We start from the raw sequence: 20,112 nt of genomic DNA, 5'->3' as shown, positions 1-20,112 counted from the left end.
ACAATCCTAACATAGGACAGTGACCAATGAACTGTCACCAAAGAGCTGCATACAAACATGAATGGTGTAGTTAGAACTTCGCTTATTTTTGTTTTGTGATATAGTTAGAACTTACTCAGTCTTTCATTATTCTAATGTTGCTGAAATGAGTATGTTTGGGCAGATATACATTTTTATCAGTAAAGCTGACCCCCATGTAATACTCTTTAAATCCTAAAGTTGTTTCCCCACACCAAACCCTCTTAAAATATATTGCCCACCAGCATGTATGACGTGATTCATACACCTTGTCATCCTCATTGGCTTATGTGACATTCCCTGTAGACTGATTTACATACTTGTATGACTCATTGTCTCTGTATAATGTGTGCGTGGTGTAAAGTACTGACACACTACACTGACATGAGTAGCGCTATACAACAAATGAAATGCATATGAGAGAGGGTCTACGTAAAGATGAGGGGCACTGTTGGAGGGTGGCAGCGAGGGAATCTGAGGAGGAGGTGGTGGTGGGAGGGGCTATGGAGCAATGAGGGGCACTGTTGGAGGGCGGCAGTGAGGGAATCCGAGGAAGAGGTCATGGGGTGGAGGGGGGGAGCTAGGGAGAGACGAGGAGCACTGGTGGAGGGTGGTAGAGAGGGAGTCTGAGGAGCAGGTCATGAGGGGGAGGGGCTACAGAGAGATGAGGGGCACTGGTGGAGGGTGACAGTGAGGGAATCCGAGGAGGAGGTCACGAGGGGGAGGGGCTATGGGGAGATCAGGGGCACTTGTGGAGTGTGGCAGTGAGGGAATCCGAGGAAGAGGTCAATGGGGGGGCCATGGAGGGATGAGGGGCACTGTTGGAAGGTGGTAGTAAAGGTATTTACGGAGAAAGAGGTTATTAGTGTGGCGCCAAAAAAGACTTTCGCATCAGCGCTAAACCCGGCCCTGTCATGGCCTTTCTGTTTTTGTTTAATTAGCAGTCTGGTCATACAGGCTACTGTGGAACATACTTTAAAGTGCGTGCTAATTATATTTACTGCTTTATTCAATGTTTTAAGTTTGAAGGTGATTTTACTATTGTTTTTACCGGGAAAAATGAAAGTGGAGCCCGATGGTGCCTGATATGGGGCTAGGGCCCAAGGTCAGCTGTGAGATAAGGTGCACTGGAGAGGAGTAGTGGATAATCAAGCCTGTAAGGGAGTGCGTTGCAGAGTCCGGGGTCAGGTGGAGGTAGTAATGAAGAGGGATTCTCCCTGAAGGCTCGCTCAGAGGGAGCCCGAGTAGTGTCAGTTGCCTGATACTACCACCTCAGAAACCTCCTTTTCCCATCAAAGGAACATTTCATAGAAAAAACACTTTTTGAGAGTGATAATATTTAGAAAGAGATTTGGAAAAGAGTGCGTTTTACTGGGCCTTGTAAGACTAAGAAGAGATAAAGGAGGGCACTGAAGCAGGCCTGCCTAGACATATATGCGACAAATCGATCCCGCAGTGGCCCCCCCAAATGCACCCTTGGCCCACCCAAATAAAAATTCCTGGAGCCGGGCCTGATCAGGATAATTAAATAAGAGGTCGCAGGCCATGGGGCCATTTTTACCAGCCCTTTTCTACCTTATTCCATGTCCCTCTCTCACTTACACACACCCAACACCCCAACCCTTTTGGTTAAGACATGTCATTAAACAATCCCTAACGCATGGCTAATGCAACATGTTCACTGCTCTTTAGCAGTTACTGCTTCAAGCTGTTTCAGGCAATACTCTCACCCCTGCACACTGCTGTTTACAAAAAGCTGAACTAAACAACAGGCTTTTCCCACTGAACGATGAGTTGAACAACTGTATTACTTTTACCAGGTAATAACCCGACAAAGCAAAATGACAACTATCAATTATTTAACAAATCCTCTCAATTATCTCACAGCTTTAATGACTGCCGCTGAAAACAAAAACTAAAAATCAATATTAGTCACTGCCAGTAGCACAAGAAACCAAACATGAAAGTTATGTTTGTTTAGCAGGTCTATCGTAAGTACATTTGAGCTCATTACAATATTTAACAAATTAGATTTTGCTTCGGGGTTGTGCAAAAAAATTATGCAACCCGATGCAAAATCAGGGCCTTAACATGTATTTATTTTTTTAAATCCTGCCACAAAGAAACTGGCAACAAGGAGAAATGCGGCAGTAAATCTGTTCTACTCAACTGGTTGCAAAGTCTGTATTTTAAAATATCATGGGGTTAAGGCACCTGTGGCAGAGATCTTTGTGTGCTCAGTAAAGCTCGGGGAATAATAATAATGGTAAAATAACTATTTGCTGGAGAGGTTTGTGTTTTGTCTAGTCCCAGTTTTGGATCAAAGTAGCATTGAGGGTTAATAGGTCTCCTGGAAAGCACATTATGTAGCGCGCAGATGACAGATTTTTATTGTATGTAAATGGGCAAGTGAGTTAGCGCTTTGAACACAGAGATCCTTTTGTTACTTGCAGTTCATACATTGTAATTCTTCTAATATAGCACAGTGAGCCAAGAAGGACATGTGGCTCCTACACCTTGTAACTCTCCCCATCTTATGTAACACTCCCTTGATTTACACACATCATTTATTGTCAATGTATAATGTGTATGTATAAAGCACTCTGACACTACAATGGGATTAGTAGCACTATAGCGCTGTAAAAGAAACAAAACAAAATAGTGGCATTTAAATTGTTTGTGTAAATACTGGGACAGACTAACAAATCTGACATTCCTACACACATGCATATCTCTTATATAAAAGGACTGAACAAAGTCAAAAGCATGCCTGCCTCTTGTGTGATGTGATGTGATAAGCTATGTGCCTTTGTTTCTCCTCCATTTCATTTAGATGTGAGGCTCCTGATAGCTCCCAGCCTGGATACTCCAAGAAAAGGAGACCTGATGGCCCCTTAACTTCGACCTTTGTTATAGGCCCAGCTGGAATCTGATAAGCCCCTTCCCCGTCTGTACATTGCTGCTTGGAACAAAAGCAAACAATGTGCAGGCACTGTTGAATGTGTCCCGGTGTCTAAAAATTGCACCAAGACAAGTTTACCATATTTCTGTGGGGCCCAATCTCATAGCAGGGTAGACTGCGATCACCCTGTGAAAAGAGTGGATAGACTCAGTCTACCCTCAACTTGTGCCCGGTCTACTACATAGTGCCAAGAGATGCATGTGCATCTCTTGACGCTATGTAGCAGCTATTGCTCATTTTAGTAATGATGAAGTTCACCTGTGTGCCCTAATACTGAAAAGCGAGGGCAAGAGATCTTTGCAGTGTAAGTTAGTAGATAGGTACATAGTACATTTCCTTTACAACGAACCATGAAGCGGTGTTTAGGAAATTATTAATATGCTAGTTAAAACAGGTGCATTTAGAAAACTGAGGCCCAAGCTCCTAACTAGCAGGAAGGCCATTTATTTTCTTGATCTGTGCGTAAGTGGATGAGCTCAAAGGGGTAAGTACACATCACTTATCATTTTGCTGGCTCGGTGAGTGAGGTGAATAATAAAGCCGATCTACAAAGAAAACGAATCAACAGGGTTGGGGCGGGCGGGAGGAGATGGAGTGAGTGAAAACACCAGCACTCGTGTGGAGTGCTCAAAGACAAAGAAAATAGTAGCTCCTATAACGGGAGTAGTGGAAGGACGCAAGCACTTGGTCCATGTTCAGGGGGAGGGTCAAACACAGGAAGAAGCATGACGCTTTTATGCTATGGACTAACGGGAACGACGGATATGAGAGCACGATGGAGCAAACAAGTGGTAAGGCAATGGGCGGGCTGAAGCCCACAGATTGAAAACATGCTGTTCGAGACAGCACATGCGCAGCCTAGACGGGACCTAAAAAAAAAAAGACAGAATATGACAAACAAGGCCAACATGCTTAAAGTTGATTATTATATAATAGCTCACCAGCAACTTAATATTTGGCCCAATACAGGAAATAGGTTTTCTTTTGATAACGTGGCGAAACAAAACTCCACAACCCAACCGACAGTTGATCTAATGTACTGCCTTGTTTTTTTTAACTGGGAATTATTCTAATTTGATTCACATGTTTCTTTTTAGTATTTAAGAAGGGAGAAACGTTTGCCAAAACCAACACTCCATATGCTGTGGGGGTGCCCTTTTTGTGCTGTAAATCACTGGGGCATGTGTCGATGTGTGCATGATTATATTCTTGTTTCAGGCACGAACCTAACCTTACTCCCTGTTTTGCCAGTCACTGTCTTTGTTAAAAACAGATTCACAATTGCTTTATTAAACCTTCTTGCTTTCTCCAATTTGATTGAAAATGCACCATTTGCCCACTATTTTTTAAACCCCCCCGAACACCTCTGTGGTGATTCCGGCTCACTCGCTACGCTCGCTCGCATTACCGTGTCACTAAAGCAGGAATGTCAAAAAAGTGTGTCACCAGCATGAAAAGTTTGGAAACCTGTGCTGTAATGTGTTGTAAACTGCTTACTTAAACTGTAACCAAAATCAGTACCATTTATACTGCAATCTTGAACTGTGTTCAATCAAGTAATTTACTACTGCAAAGTATTGAATATGCTACTTACCAGTATGCATCTGTTCTTGGCATGTAGGGCTGCTGACATTCAAATCTGTGCATAGATCGCCGCCTAGTGTTGGGTCCGGATGTTTGCACGTTGTTGTCCTGGAAGAGTCTTCGAAGTATCACGAGATAGGTGACTCCTCCCCTGGACCACGGTGCGCATGGGCATCCTCTCCATCCATAGATTGTTTTTCACCATTGTGGCAGTGATGGAGTAGATACAGTAAGTGTTGACCATGTTATACAGTAATTCTGAGAGCTGCAGCTGCTACAGGCGCTGGGGAGGAGGGAGGGCGATATGAATGTCAGCAGCCCTACATGCCAAGAACAGATGCATACTGGTAAGTAGCATATTCAGTTCGAGGCATGTGGGCTGCTGAATTCATATCTGTGCATAGAATACATAGCAGTACCTCCTATTAGCGGCGGCTACCCGTGCCAGCTGCAGCAGTCTGAAAAAGAGTTTTGAGAACAGCCTGTCCTACAGCTGCCTGCTGTTTTGAGTGTACATCTACGCAGTAGTGTTTGGTAAATGTATGTATAGTGGACCATGTGGCTGCTCTACAGATTTCCTGTAAAGGAATGTTTCCTAGGAAAGCCATGGACGCCCCTAACTTTCGTGTTGAGTGGGCTCGTGGGGGAATCGTTAATGTGCGTTTAGCTTTTTGATAGCAAATTTGAATACATTTAATGATCCATCTGGCTATCCCTGCTTTGGAAATGGCGTTGCCCTTGTGTTGTGGAGAAAAGGCAACGAAAAGTTGGTTTGTTTTCCTAAAGTCCTTAGTTCTGTCTATATAGTACATGAGGGCCCTCTTTACATCTAGTGTATGGAGCATTCTCTCTGCGACATTTTGTGGACTTGGAAAGAAAACAGGCAGTTCAATAGTTTGATTCATGTGGAACTGCGATATCACTTTGGGCATGAATTTGGGGTTGGTACGTAGTACAACTCTGTTTGCGTGAACCTGTATGAATGGCTCTTGAATGGTTAGTGCCTGGAGTTCACTAACTCTTCTTAACGAAGTGATTGCCACTAAGAAAGCTACTTTCCAGGTGAGGAATTGAATCTCACATGAATGGAGAGGTTCAAAGGGTGGACCCATTAATCTGGTGAGGACCACATTGAGGTTCCACACCGCTGCCAGTGGGTGTCTTGGGGGAATTACTCGTTTTAGTCCCTCCAGGAAGGCTTTGATGGCAGGCACTCTGAATAAAGAGAGGTGCTGCCTGTTTTGAAGATAGGCTGCTATCGCGGTTAAATGGATACGTATTGAATTGTATGCCAGATTGCATCGGTATAAGTGTAAGAGGTAACCGATGATGTTTTGAATGGATGCGTCTAGCGGGTTAATGTCATTGTTGTTGCAGTAAATGACAAACCTCTTCCATTTAGCCGCATAGCAAGCTCTGGTACTGGGTCTTCTGGCCTCCTTGATGATATCCATACAGTTAGGTGGCAGGTTTAGGTAGCCAAACTCTAAGACTTCAGGAGCCAGATTGCCAGGTTCAGCTGTTGCGGATCTGGGTGCTGAATTTCACCATGGTTCTGCGTTAAAAGTGCGGGTTTGATCCGCAGCCTTTGATGCGGCACCACGGAAAGTTCTAGAAAGGTGGTGTACAATGGTTGGCGCGCCCATGTGGGAGCAACTAGGATGAGTGTCATTGAATGTTGTCGCAGTTTGCGTGCCACTAGCGGTATCAATGGCGCTGGGGGAAAAGCGTACGCAAATCTGCCGGACCAGTTCATCCATATCGCATTGCCCTGTGACTGCGGATGTGGGAACCTGGCGGCAAAGCTTTGGCATTTTGCGTTTTCGTTTGTGGCGAATAGGTCTATCTCTGGATGACCCCACTGTTGGAAGTACGGTTGGAGTACTGACGGATGTAGCTCCCACTCGTGCATCTGGTGGCTGTGTCTGCTGAGCAGATCCGCCATCTGGTTGTCCTTGCCGGGGAGTTGTTCCGCCATGAGGAATATGTTCCTCTGAATGGCCCACTTCCACATGCTCTGAGCCAGATGAGACAACTGTGGAGAGTGTGTTCCTCCCTGCTTCTGTATGTAGTACATGGCAGTCATGTTGTGCGTCCGGATCAACACGACTTTGTTGCACAAGTGTACTTTGAATGCCTTCATGGCTAGGAAGATTGCCATCAGTTCCAGAACGTTGATGTGCATCTTCTTTTGTTGTGTCGTCCATAGTCCCTGCACTGTGTAAGTGAGTACATGAGCTCCCCAACCCTGGAGAGAGGCGTCCGCTGTCAGTATTATTTGTGAAACAGGCTCGTGGAATGGTCGGCCCTTGCAAAGGTTTTGTGGATTCCACCAATGCAGAGAGTTGTATGCCCGACCGCTCACCAACACTAGGTCTTTTAATTGCCGTGAGCCTGATTCCATTGACGTGCCAAGCACTCCTGAAGCGGGCGCATGTGTAGTCTTGCGTGCGGGACTATGAAAATGCAGGAGGCCATCATGCCTATCAACTGCATGAACACTCGCGCAGGAAGGGAGTGTTGAGGTTTGAACTTTGAGATCAGCAATTGCATGCTGTTGATCCTCACTAAATTTGGCTGAGCTGTGGCTGCCAGAGTGTTTATGGTTGCGCCCAGGTACTGTCGTACGTGTGCGGGTTGGAGATGTGATTTTGGGTAATTTAGTGAGAATCCCAGACTGTGAAGCAGGTGAATGGTGAGGGACATGTGCCTGGCACATTGCTGGGCTGACTTTGCCTGAACAAGCCAGTCGTCCAGGTAAGGGTAGACGTGAATGTGTTGTCTCCGTAGATGTGCAGCCACCGTAGCTAGGCACTTGGTGAAAACCCTGGGTGCTGTTGTCACTCCGAAGGGGAGAACTTTGAATTGATAGTGATGGTCCTGAATAGTGAACCTGAGATATTTCCTGTGTGATGGGTGTATGGGTATGTGGAAATACGCATCTTTGAGGTCTAGTGTGGCTAGGAAGTCTCCCTGACTGAGCAGCGGGAGAACCTGCTGTAGGGTGAGCATATGGAAATGCTCTGAGAGAATGTAGTGGTTGAGGGGTCTCAGGTCTAGTATAGGTCTGAGCGACCCGTCCTTTTTTGGGATTAAGAAGTACAGAGAGTACACCCCTGTCCCCTGCTGGTCGATGGGCACGACCTCTATTGCACCTTTTTGCAGCATACTTAGCACTTCCTGCTGCAATAATGCCAAGTGCTCTACGGACATAGGACGGTGCTTTGGCGGCATGTTGGGTGGAGTGGATGTTAATTCGAGACAGTAACCGTGCTGGATAATGTCCCTGACCCACCTGTCTGTGGTGATGGTTTTCCACGTGGACAGGAACCGCTGGAGTCTCCCCCCCGACAGGTGTTCTGTGGTCGGGGGGGGGGGGAAGGGAGAGGGCGTCACTGTTTGTTTTTGGGTGAGGACCTGGTGTTACCGTAACCACGTCCTCTGCCCTTGGTGCTGGAGCCACGATATCCACCTCTGTTGGTTTTATCGTAGGTACTCTGTGTGTTCCCTTTAGTGTATTGCTGCTGTGACCCCTGACCTCTAGCTGCTCCTCTATTCCCGGGGCGACGAAAGGAGCGACTGCGAAACTGCTGCGTCTGCAGAGCCCCCATTGATTTGGCAGTGTCAGTGTCTTTCTTAATTTTCTCGAGGGTAGTGTCAACTTCAGGGCCGAATAAGTAGTCGGGGTTGACTGGTTGATTTAAGATGTTGTTCTGAATCTCCGGCTTGAAGTCTGAGATTCTCAACCATGCGTGTCGTCTCAACATGACGCTTGTGTTGATTGCCCTCGCCGCTGTGTCGGCAGCATCCAGGGCGCACTTGATGGATGCATTGGTAAGGAGTTGTCCCTCTCTGATGAGGAGCTCCGCTGCCTCTTTATATTCATCTGGCAAATGTTGGAGTAGTGATTCTAGTTTGTCGTAGTGGGAACGATCATAACGGGCCAGGAGTGCCTGTGTGTTGGCAATGCGCCAGATGTTTGCTGCTTGCGCTGCAATCCTTTTGCCTGATGTCTCCAGCACTTTGGACTCCTTGTCTGGGGGAGGAGCATCACCTGTTGTCTGCGAATGGGCTCGTTTGCGAGCGTTAGCAACTACCATGGAGTCCAAAGGTAACAGACCCCTAATGTACATAGGGTCTCCGGGTGCAGGCTTGTATTTTTTTTCAATCCTGGGGTTTAGCACCCGTGCCCTGGTTGTTTCCTTAAAAATGTCTTTTGCAGGTTTGAGAACTCCTTTCAACATGGGCAGAGTTTTTACAGTTCTTTCGGAAGAGGCGAAAGTGTCCACCAAGAAGTCTTCTTCGACTGTGTCAGAATGAAGTTGTACACCATGATTGGCAGCAGCCCGTTCTATGAGGGCATTGAAGGCAGCAGTGTCCTCCGTGGGAGATGTCTTTGTGCTGTAAAGCTGCGTGTCATGGGTATCTGGTGCGGTACCCTGGTCTGTAGGGTCATCCCATGCCTGATCTGGGTATTGCAGATGCTCATCAGGATCGACATCCCCAGGGTAGGTGGTATCATCCCCCATATAGCCCTCTACTGCGTCTGTCTCTGAAGGCGTAGGAGAAAAGGACTGGGGATCCTGATGGGAGGGTTGTAAGCGTTCATGAAGCACTGGCTCCGACCCTGCTGGCAATTTGTGCTTGAGAGGGATTCTGTAGGAGTCCAATCCCCTCTCTGGCGTGATTTTCCGTTTGCGGAGCATCAGTCTACCAGTGTTGGCGTCGATGAATTGTGGCTGTGAAGGCTCAAAATCTGTGTGTCCAGGAGACGGGGACTGTGTCTGTCGGACACGTGTCCGGATCTCGAACATCTTCGGCGCCGTGGACGGCGGCAAGCCAAACGTGATGTTGGTCGGCGCCGAAGGTGCTTTAGGAGCCTTGTGCGTGTCGGGGCCCGACGTGGATCGGAGGGCTGCCCGTTCCCTGATGCGTTGCAACGATGCTGCGACCTGTTGCACGGAGAACGCCGAAGGCTCTTTGGAACCGGTCGGCACCTTGGAGGTAGGCGTCGACTGCTTTGGGGTCATGGGGTCATCGATCCGAAGAGAGGTATCGACGGTCGTTGGAGTCGACGACTTGGCGGGCGTCGCTGTCTTAGCCGTCGACGCAGATGGAGCGGCCATCTTGACGTTGGTGGTCGTGGCCGACGGCTTCAGTGCCAGAGGCCGAGGTGCTTTGTTGGGACCGATGGCCTTTCTCTTCGGGTCGGCACCGATATCCGCTGCAGTGAGCTCGGCGCCGAAATCCCTTTTACCGCGTTCGGGGCCGATGGCCTTTGCTGGCGTCGAAGGAGTGGAGGGCTTCGAGGCCTTCGAGCCGATTACAGCCAGTTTCACTTTTGGTTTCGGTGGAACTGGAGGGACGATTGGTTTCGGTTTCGCTGAAGGGAATCCAGTCGTTTTCGGTAATAATGGCTCGTGCGGAATGTTTGAGGCAGGGCCTGAAGGCGGGGCCGAAGAACCTTGAGATTGATCTCGGGTAAGGCCCGGAGGCGATCCCTCGACCTGAGCCTTATGATGACGCATTTTGTCGGCCTCCGTATCGACGGGTGGGCCTAGCTCCTCGCTAGAGCTATCTTCTTCGGCCCCAAAGGCCTCATCGTAGTCTCCTACCTCGTCGATGACTTCTTCCCTTTGAAAAATCACCTCATCGTCGTCTTCCGATCGGGAGTCGTGTTCGGAAGCGGGGCTGGAGTCTACTTCTTCCACGCTCTCGGCGTCCTCGTCTTCGGTGCTGAAGATGTTGGCCGGGGCAGGCGCCGATTGCTGCGCTTATAATCTCGCCGCCCGTCGATTCCGGAGAGTCTTCTTCGATCGGAATCGGGCACAGGCCATACATTTCGACTCATCGTGATCCGGTGAGAGACATTTGTTGCATACCGGGTTGACGTCGATGTGTGGGTATTTTGCGTGGCATAAAGGACACCGTTTGAATGGAGTCCTCGATACCATCGCCGATGGAAGTTCGATGTTCGGACCAAACGGATCCGAAAAGCTGGAAGAAGGTTCTAAAGTACTAAAGAAACTAGTCGATACCGAACGGGAACAGTACCGACGATAACTAAAGGCCTTTTGGCCTTAATCTGAATTTTCCTAACTTGAGCTAAGATAAGCACATCCGAACCCAATGGCGGAAAAAAACTATCTAAGGATGGAGAGGATGCCCATGCACACTGTGGTCCAGGGGAGGAGTCACCTATCACGTGATACTTCGAAGACTCTTCCAGGACAACAACGTGCAAACATCCGGACCCAACACTAGGCGGCGATCTATGCACAGATATGAATTCAGCAGCCCACATGCCTCGAACTTATATGCTTACCTGTACAAGGCTTGCTTGGTTCTAGAAATAAAACAACAGGTTATTTTTTATACAAAACAATTGGCCTAGAGTTCAGTTCTTGAGTGTGTGAATTCATTTGCTGACTGAGTGTGTACATCAAATGCTTAACACTGTCCTGTGATACTGCCTTACTGCTCGACCAAGCTACCACTTTGGTGAGCAAGGTTCTATCTAACTTTAACCTCTGCCAAACCTCTGGAGACCCTTTGACTCTATACACACTGTACCTCACTTTGGTGCAGTATATATAGAGCCAGTTTCTTACACGAAGTCTTATGTCTCGACGTCGAAAGTTGAGCCAACACCGACCGAGACCTACTCCTCGACATTGAGCGTAGCCGGGTTGACGCCAACGGAGGGTGTTGATCTGTTACCTGATGACTCTACGTCGAAACTGCCGTCTTCGATCTCTGCGTCGTGTGGTGCATCGGCACCGTCGACTGTGGAAGTCTAGACAACGACATCTCTTTCTTCCTCGCTGGAGGTATATTCAACGCCGATGGAGAACAAATCGGGATCTTACTTCTCAACGTCGATCTGGACCTCTTTTTCTTCTGTCTCACTGGAAACCTTCCTCTGGATGTAGATTTCTTCCTTTCAGAAAGTCCATAGAGACGTATCCTTTCTCTCTCTTTGAGAGTACGCCCAGACAGCTTTTTGCAATGCTGGCAAGTCTCTGAGGAATGAGAGTCAGGAAGGCAGAGAATACACAGAGAATGTATGTCAGATTTGGCCTTCTTCTTGCCACAGGAGGGGCAAGGATCAAAAAGAGATGGGATTGTGACAGAAAAAGAACCAATTTATGTCACAAAAAATGGTAGTACCTCACTCTAGGACTTAAGACGTTAAGTTTAAAGTAAAAACCCACAATTAAAGGTTGGATTATTTGACAAAAAAGTCAGAGCTGAGAATTCCAGGGTCCTGACTGAAGGAGCCGGAAAGAACAACTGACCTAACTCTCACCCCTGGGGCATGATGGGAAGCGGAGTGTCATGGCTGCCTTATAGGCACAGTGCCAGTTTATGTGTTTGCAATTGCATTTAATTTTCTATGCTATTGGTTTTCAATGCATCTATAGGCTAACAATACTTGCTCTTTTGCAGATTGGTTTTTATTCTACTCATTAAAAAGTGTTCAAGTAATGCTTACCTTCCTGTTGTCTATAGTCTATAGTATGTGGTTGCAAACGCAGTTTATATTACATTGATTAGCCTTTTTATAGGGGCTGCATTGATGTGTGAAAAGATGATATATGTATATATATATAGAGCTGTGTATATATGTTTCATATATTTTTTTTTATTATTTCCGACCCAACTCCTCCCTGCCTATTAGCATACCATATCATATTATCGGTCATGATCTGGACAGACTGGCCTCAAAGGAAGAAAAGCTTTAAGGGCCAGGAAAATAGCCTTCTTCTTGAGACAATTAATGATTATGATGAACCTACTCTTCTGGAGATAACAGGCCCCTGATCTCCAGTTGCTCCAGATGCAAACCCCACTAGGGGGGTGGCTGCATCTATCACTACTGTAGTCACTGCTGAAGGAGAATAAAATTATATCCCCCTTGTGACAGGAGCTCCTCAACCAACCACTAGATTTTTTCCCTTTCTTTTCAGGTTGTATATAGCGTGAACTTGACCCGAAGGTATCAGAGCACTTTACATGAGCACCAGTTGTGTTACACAAGGACACATTAATTTTTGTTAAGCATGGGAAGATTAAGTGATTTGCCCAGAATCACAGGAAGTTGAGCGTCATTGCCAAGACTCGAACCAAGTTCCCCAGATTTGAGATCGATCGCCCTAGCCGTTAGACTACATACTCTCCCCAGCTTAAGTCCATCGCAGTGTCCCAAGATGTAGCGACTGAGTCTGACAAATCTTCCTGTGTCTTAACAACTACTGACGGAACTGCCACTAGACAGCACCCATATGCCAGTTTACATATGTGGCGAGAAGAATGCAGGAAGCCAGCAGACCTAGCAGGAGAAAAACCATGAGAACTAAAACTCAAGCCCCCTCCCGAACCACTGGAATCCTTTCCAGAATGTCATAGATCATCTGGGAAAGGAAGGCTCTCAAAAATGTTGCGTCCAGTACTGCCACTATGAACTGCAGGTGCTAAGAGGGCTTTTCATGAGACTTTGGCATGGTGATGAAATAGCCCAAGTTGAACAACAGGGATACTTTTGCCTGCAGGTGGTCAAATACCATCTGTGGTGAGTTGGCTTTGAGCAACCAATCGTCTAGGTTCTGGAATACGGAGATCCCCAACCTTATTAGATATGGGACATCCACTACCATCACCTTGGTGAAGAATCCAGGTGCAAATGTTATTCCAAATGGCTGGAGCGTGAACTGGTAGGTAGTGTGTGGAACTGCATGATCAGTATTCGGAAATATAAATCCTGTAAGTCAAGGGACACGACCTTGTCTTGTGCTTCGACAACCAGAGGTTCTTGGACAGCACCCTTAAAGTTTCCTTACACAGGTAAAGATTCAAGATCATGAGGTCTAGGATTGGACAAAGACTGGTGTCCTTCCTGGGAACCCAGAGAGTACAGAGCAGTACAGCCTCGGGTGGTGATGGCATCCCCGCAGCTCGATACACCTGGAAGGGAAAGGGTATGTGAGAGGCTGTTCTGTTGCATATTACCAAGCCAGCCTCAGGTGGTGATGGCACCCCGCAGTGTAAGAAAGCGCCCTCTTTTTGTATGGTTGCCCCCACTTTTTGCCAAACTGCTGATGTACTTTGAGTGTGCCTTCTGTTCCTGACAGCAAAAGACACACAAGTGATGTACGGAATGCAGTACAAATCAAAACATTCACCCCCAGTCAAGAGATCTGGGTTAAATCCATCATTTTTTGCTCACCATGCCACCCCAGTTTAGACCTGGCCATATGCAAATCAGTCTTGACCCTGTGCCTCATGGGAACAGTCCAGCCCGAACTGCCAAGCCAGGTCCTCCCTGGACCGGAAACAAGCATCCTAGGACCGTTTTCGGGGTTTCACCCCTCTTCAGCCAGGATAGCTTGATTCCAGTGGCACAGTGAGCCCAGGACCCACGTCTGGGAATACCTGGCGCACTTAGGGCGAGAAAGCAAAAGAAACACAATTGATGGATGGAATGCAGAACAAATCAAAACATTCACCCCCAGTCAAGAGATCTGGGCTAAATCCATCATTCTTTTGTTCACCATGCCACCCCAGTTTAGACCTGGCCATATGCAAATCAGTATTGACACTGTGCCTCATGGGAACAGTCCAGTCCGAACTGCTAAGCCAGGTCCTCCCTGGACCGGAAACAAGCATCCTAGGACCGGTTTCGGGGTTTCTTCCTGGTTGAAGAGGGGTGAAACACCGAAACCGGTCCTAGGATGCTTGTTTCCGGTCCAGGGAGGACCTGATTGGGCAGTTCGGGCTGGACTGTTCGCATGAGGCACAGGGTCAAGACTGATTTGCATATGGCCAGGTCTAAACTGGGGTGGCATGGTGAGCAAAAGAATGATGGATTTAACCCAGATCTCTTGACTGAGGGTGAATGTTTTGATTTGTTCTGCAGTCCGTCCATCAATTGTGTGTCTTTTGCTTGGGTTCCTGACGAACAGGTACCCAGGGCCTATGTTCTTTTCCTAAACTGCATTAAAAACAAAACCCAACTGCCACTCTTTGGCCACAGGTCAGTCCCTTGTAAATGGTACCACAGGTACCAAGGGCGCTGTGGCCAGGAAGGGCCTCTAAGGGCTGCAGAACTTATTGTGCCACCCTTAGAGGCCCTGTACCTTAACACACACACTGCCATTGCAGGCTGTGTATTTTGGTGCAGAACAAAGTGAAGAGTCGACATGGCACACATCCCTACAACCCACCGCACTGGCATAGGATCCCTCTCTACGCCCCATCCATTGCCTTTGACCTAGGGCGGCCTGTCGGTGCGATCTAGCTCCGCTTACACACCGGACACTATTACCCTCCCTCCATCTACAACACCACGTACCATTGTGCTCAGCACTCATCTATCTGTAACCCGGTCCTGATGATGATCCTAATCCTAATGAATCGAAACGTCACCCCAGCACAACTTGTGGCGCCCTATACTCTGGTTCACCAAAATGCCTAATTTCATACAAGTTTATGTAAATACTTACCTGTGAACCATAAGTACTTCTGTATCATTGTGACATTCTCACCTTGCGCCGCCTATGGCTGTTCCACTCGTCACCTGCGTCGTCCACCTTGAATGTCACGACCACTTGTGTACACAAAGTTCTTCCGGTTATTTACGTATTTATTGCCTAGAGTGCGGTTACAACTGTTCCCAATTTGTCAGTTTTCACGAATGTAAGTTTTGCCTTGTATTTTCTCAATACAGGATGCCATTGGCACATTTAACAGAACAAAGAGTCTCCCTACTTTCTTTTCTTGCAATGTCTTGTACATGCCGATTTACCAGTCTTGTAAATAATACCGGTTGAGATATTGTTGTTCGTATACACTAGTTCACCCAGAACTCAACTAGGTCTATGGGTTTACTCCTGTTGCTTATACGCAAGTCAATTTTTAGACATTGTATGTGCAGTAAATGCCATTAAGAGTGTATGGTTCTGGGAGTTTGTGAGTACGAACTCCACAGTACCATAATGGCTTTACTAAAAACTGGGAAGTTTGGTATCAAACTTCTCAGCACATTTAACCCACACTGATGCCAGTGTGAGATTTAATGAAAAATGACACTCAGAGGGCATCTTAGAGATGCCCCGTGAAAAACGACCTAATTCTAGTGTCCTGGCTGAGTGGCTGCTTGCCAGCTGCCACCACCAAACATGTTTCTGGACCCCTGGATCGAGAGCCTGCTGCTCTTGGGGGTCTGAAACAATGTACATCTTGGGACAAGGTGCCAAGCCTCCTCCCCCAGGATGGGCAGGGTCCACGAAGGGGAAGCTTCAAAGGCATGCCGCCTGTGTGAGGTACCCCAGCCATTTGCTGCTTTCAGCAGACTGGCCCCCACCGGTTCTGACGCCCACTTTGGGTGGGAGAATCGGTGGGAAAACCAAGTGAGGAAGGTAGATGGGCCCACCTTTGCCAACTCCACCCCTCAGGTGGGGGAGGCGAAATGAAACACAACTCTCAGTCCTCGCCATCTTGCAGATGGGGGACCCAGCCAACCAGAGAGGCATATGCCCCCCTCGTACTGGAGGGTGGCATATTAGGGGGTGTACCCACCCCAAGGAAAGGACCAATTGGACAAGACCTGTACCTACCTGTAACACCCCTAAATTTAGTATTTAGGGGCAACCCTGACCCTTGCCTCCTCAGACAAGAACTGACCAGAAGAAGGAGGACTTAAGAAGCCGCGCTGAACTAAGAAGAGAACAACGCCCACTGACTTGGCCCCAGCTCTACCGGCCTGTTTCCACCTCAAACCTGCTCCAGCAAAATTCCAGAGTCCTGCAGCCAGCAGCCCCCAAGAACCCGGAGGACCTGCCCTGCCTTCTCAAACCAAGACTTTGTCTCTGGAGCACCGGATTTGCTCAGACATTGGCCAATCTGCGAGTCTGCACCACTCTGCACCGACGCCCATGGCCCTAGTTCGAGTGGCCCAACACCACAAAGAGGTCTCCCCGGCGATCCTGTCCTGAGATCGGGTGATCTCTGACCTGCCTTGAATCTCCAATCATCGCCTTCAGCCCTTTTCTGGAGGATCCCCCCGACTGCGACCGGAGCTGATAAGAAAAAACCCGACGCCTTAAGACACTCCTGCACCAGATGTCCCACGGCCTTGGGTGGCCCAACCGACTGTGTCCCAGCATCCCCAGGCATTCCAACTTACCTCTCCAAACGATGGCCACCTCCAGAAGATCTTCGTCCCCGAGCCTGCAGTGTTTGTTGCAACCGTAGAATCCCCATTGAAATCAATAGGGCACCCGTTGCCAAAACAGCAACCTGCACCCAGCCGCCCCAGCGGCTGCACTTTGTGTGCAAAACTCGGTTCCCCCTTTGTACTGAGTTTGACACCAGGAGCTTTGCTCCCACAACCTTGTGGCCTGCTCGTGAGCTGCCACCAACTGGAGGCCCTCTTTCCCCCATTGGATAACATTGGGCCTCAGCACTCTGCATCAAGCCGCCCTAGTGCCGCTGAATGTGCTTTGAGTGCATACTGACCCTGGGGGAACCCTGGTTCTAACCCCAGAAATCCAACTTCCACACCAAGTACTTACCTGTAATCCGATAACTACATTTCCTCCCATAGGATTGCATTGACTGCTTTTCTTTGAAAAAATGTGTAGTTGTTTTGAATGAAACTCTAAGAAACTACAAATATACAAAAACTGTTTTACTTACTTTTTCTCTAGGAAATGTCCCAGTGTGATAGCTAGGCATATCACACAGTAGAAAAAGTAATCTAAAAAGTACTCCAAAAAGTAATCAAAGTAATTTAACTGTATTCAAAGTATTTACAGACCTTTAACAAAGTAATTTTCATTCAGCTTGCTTGTAGTGTTCAACCTGGCTTCAAATATACCATTTAAACTTACCTGTGCCAGGGTTGCTTGGTTCTAGAAAACAAATGTAACTAAATAATATTTTTGATATAAACAAATTGGTCGGAGTTCAGTCTTTGAGTGTGTGACATCATTTCTTGCCTGAGTGTGTACAATAAATGCTTAGCACTACCCTCTGATAAAGCCTTACTGCTCGCCCACACTACCACAAATAAAGAGTAAGGTGCTATCTATTTTTACCTCTGCTTATCTTTGGGGTTCCACTGGACTTTGTTCACAGTACACCTCACTTTGGTATAGTATATACAGAGCCAGCTTCCTACATAGATATTTCAATTTCCAAGGTCTTCTCTCGGTGCTTAGTCTTTAGCTTGTTCTTAGAGGGCTCCTTATAGGAGTTTTTCCCCCGCATGTCTGCCCTTTTCTTTGGAGGAGATGATGTTCCCTCTCTTTCATACCCAGATGGGTTTTCCATAGCCTTCTTTTTCTGCAAGTATAGAAGACATCTGGCTTCTCTATCCTTCAATGTTGTAGCCTAAGACATGGGACAATATATGCAGTCTTTAGGCTTATACAAGCTCTAGATGGGCTAAAAAGGCCTTTCTTAGAGCTCGGACAATTTGTTTTCTAATCAGAACTAAGCATCCAAGATAAAATTCAGTTTGAGGTCAAAAGTTGAAAGATATCAACTGGAATAGTGAAGAACTGAGCAGAGGTCAGGGAGACTCCCTTTCACAGGACATGAAGTAAGAAATTTGAGGTATGGTTGCCCTTGAGGGCAAGCGCTTCAGAAGCTGCTTCCTGATTTGCTTAAGTGTGGTCCTTATTAAAACAATGTGAATTGGTTACCATGTCACTTGTTTTAACTATGCTTTCTTTGCACTTCTTGTTTAATTGCCGTGGGGTCTAACCTCAATTACGGGGATGATTCACCCATATGAATCATGAAAGATTCAATACTGAACAACTACATAATATGTACAAACACATGGTTTATGATGGGTCTTGTTAACGTGATAACATTTATTTTGTTCATCAATGGTACAGAAGATACCTCAGACTATTTTATTTACACGAATGACCATGCACATGATGAGAACCTTATGTTTTAACAATTTCCCTATATTACTTCACACAGATTTTAAGCATTTTAAAATAAAAGCCCTTTTCGAATTCTACCCATCGTAAATTGAAAACTGGCACAAATGCAAAACTAGAGGAGTTGAACGAATATCTGGCGTGTGAATCCACTGGTCTAGCTTTAGCAGATAAAATTTATTACCTAGGTTTATCTCCATCAATGTGCTTTAACATAATACAAATGTGCCCATTCCCTATTTGCCAGCACGATAATGTTCTCCTGACTGTTCAAGCCTTAGAGGCAGAAAACAACTTGAGAGTCTATGCGTCACTGACCTCTTCTCCTTCAGGCTGCTGGCAGTCTGGAGCAGGACAAACAGCATCCTCGTCATCAGAATCTTCACCATCTGAACATGACAATTCCCCTGAACTGGACCGTGATTCGCTGAGCATTGGCACCTCATAGAGCTGTTCCCGAGGAGTATCCTGTCTGCTCATGTTCAAATCTTTTGACTGATTTAATTTCATTTTTTTGGGAGCAAGCATCCTCTTCACTCTGTGTTTCCTGCCAAAGAAGTGCCGTCGTTCATGTTGTCGTTTTAGTTTTCTTTCCACACTAGTGAGAACATCTTTAGTTCCGCACTCATTCTGTAAAAGATAGTGTAAATGACGTGTAAATTAACAAATGGGAGGATTACAGTCCACAATCAAGTATTTTTACCATTTTTACAGAGACCCAGGAAACATGACCCTATAGGCAAATAGAATAAAAATACAATAATTGGCCACATAAGAATAAACCTTAACGTTCAAGTTAAATCTGCTATCCATGTTAGAATTGTTCTACACTATTTGTTTTCCAGATCTCCATTTTCAATAACCTTTCTAGGTTTCTTCGAAGGTTACTTAAAAGGAACACCTGAAATCTACAAAGACTGCCGAAAAGCAAAACCTCCAAGATGATTTAATGTGTGTAATACACAAAGATTCTTACATATTAGTTAGGCAGCAAACGTTTGTAAAGGCCCTGAATAAAAATTCTAAAATAATTCTAGGAGGACAATCCAGTTCTTCTGATGGGCATTCTACTCAAATGCAATATTAAGTCTGCTTGCCCACTGTTACCTACATTTTTCCAAGGTGTACAAGCATTAAAGTAAACCAAGCATTGGCATAGCAATAGATCTCGCCTTTGGGAACTTATAAGCATTTAGACTATAATACAGCAATACATACAGCCTAACTTCCCTCCACCCATCTGTGTCTTTCACTTTCCAGTAACTACATATCAAATAACACACAGCTTAAATGAAAATTCATAGTGAATCAGTGGGAAATGCACTATTTGTACGTTATGAAACCTCTATTAGTTAAGGCACCGCACCAAATCTCGGTTGGTGCAGTGGAGAATAGTGACTTGTGTATATTTAGTGCTACAAGGCCCCAGTCTGTGACAGAAAGCACTGTAAACATGTAGACGATTATTTTACATTTGCATTACAAAAAGTATAGATAGAAAATGTGCAAAAATGTTTAAGATAAAAATTACAATTACAAAAATGCTTCCACAATATAGGTATTTTGCAGGCTGTATGTAGTGCAGTGGTTTAT

General features: G+C 46.4%; 1 protein-coding gene across 5 annotated transcripts in view; it reads right to left on the bottom strand.

Annotated features, from left to right (window-relative positions):
- KDM5B (lysine demethylase 5B) overlaps nucleotides 1-20,112 on the bottom strand; it is an 897,967-nt gene that overhangs the window by 24,332 nt on the left and 853,523 nt on the right. For all 5 annotated transcript variants that reach the window (XM_085600396.1, XM_085600377.1, XM_085600387.1 and 2 more), the window contains one exon: nucleotides 18,838-19,149. In XM_085600396.1, the coding sequence (XP_085456522.1) occupies nucleotides 18,838-19,149 (312 nt within the window). The remainder of the gene's footprint in view (nucleotides 1-18,837; nucleotides 19,150-20,112) is intronic.

Source organism: Triturus cristatus, chromosome 1_2 (assembly GCF_964204655.1).
Source record: "Triturus cristatus chromosome 1_2, aTriCri1.1, whole genome shotgun sequence".
In the NCBI taxonomy this organism is placed as follows: Eukaryota; Metazoa; Chordata; class Amphibia; order Caudata; family Salamandridae; genus Triturus; species Triturus cristatus.
Note: the sequence above shows the minus strand (reverse complement) of the source record. Positions and strands in the feature narration are given on the sequence as shown.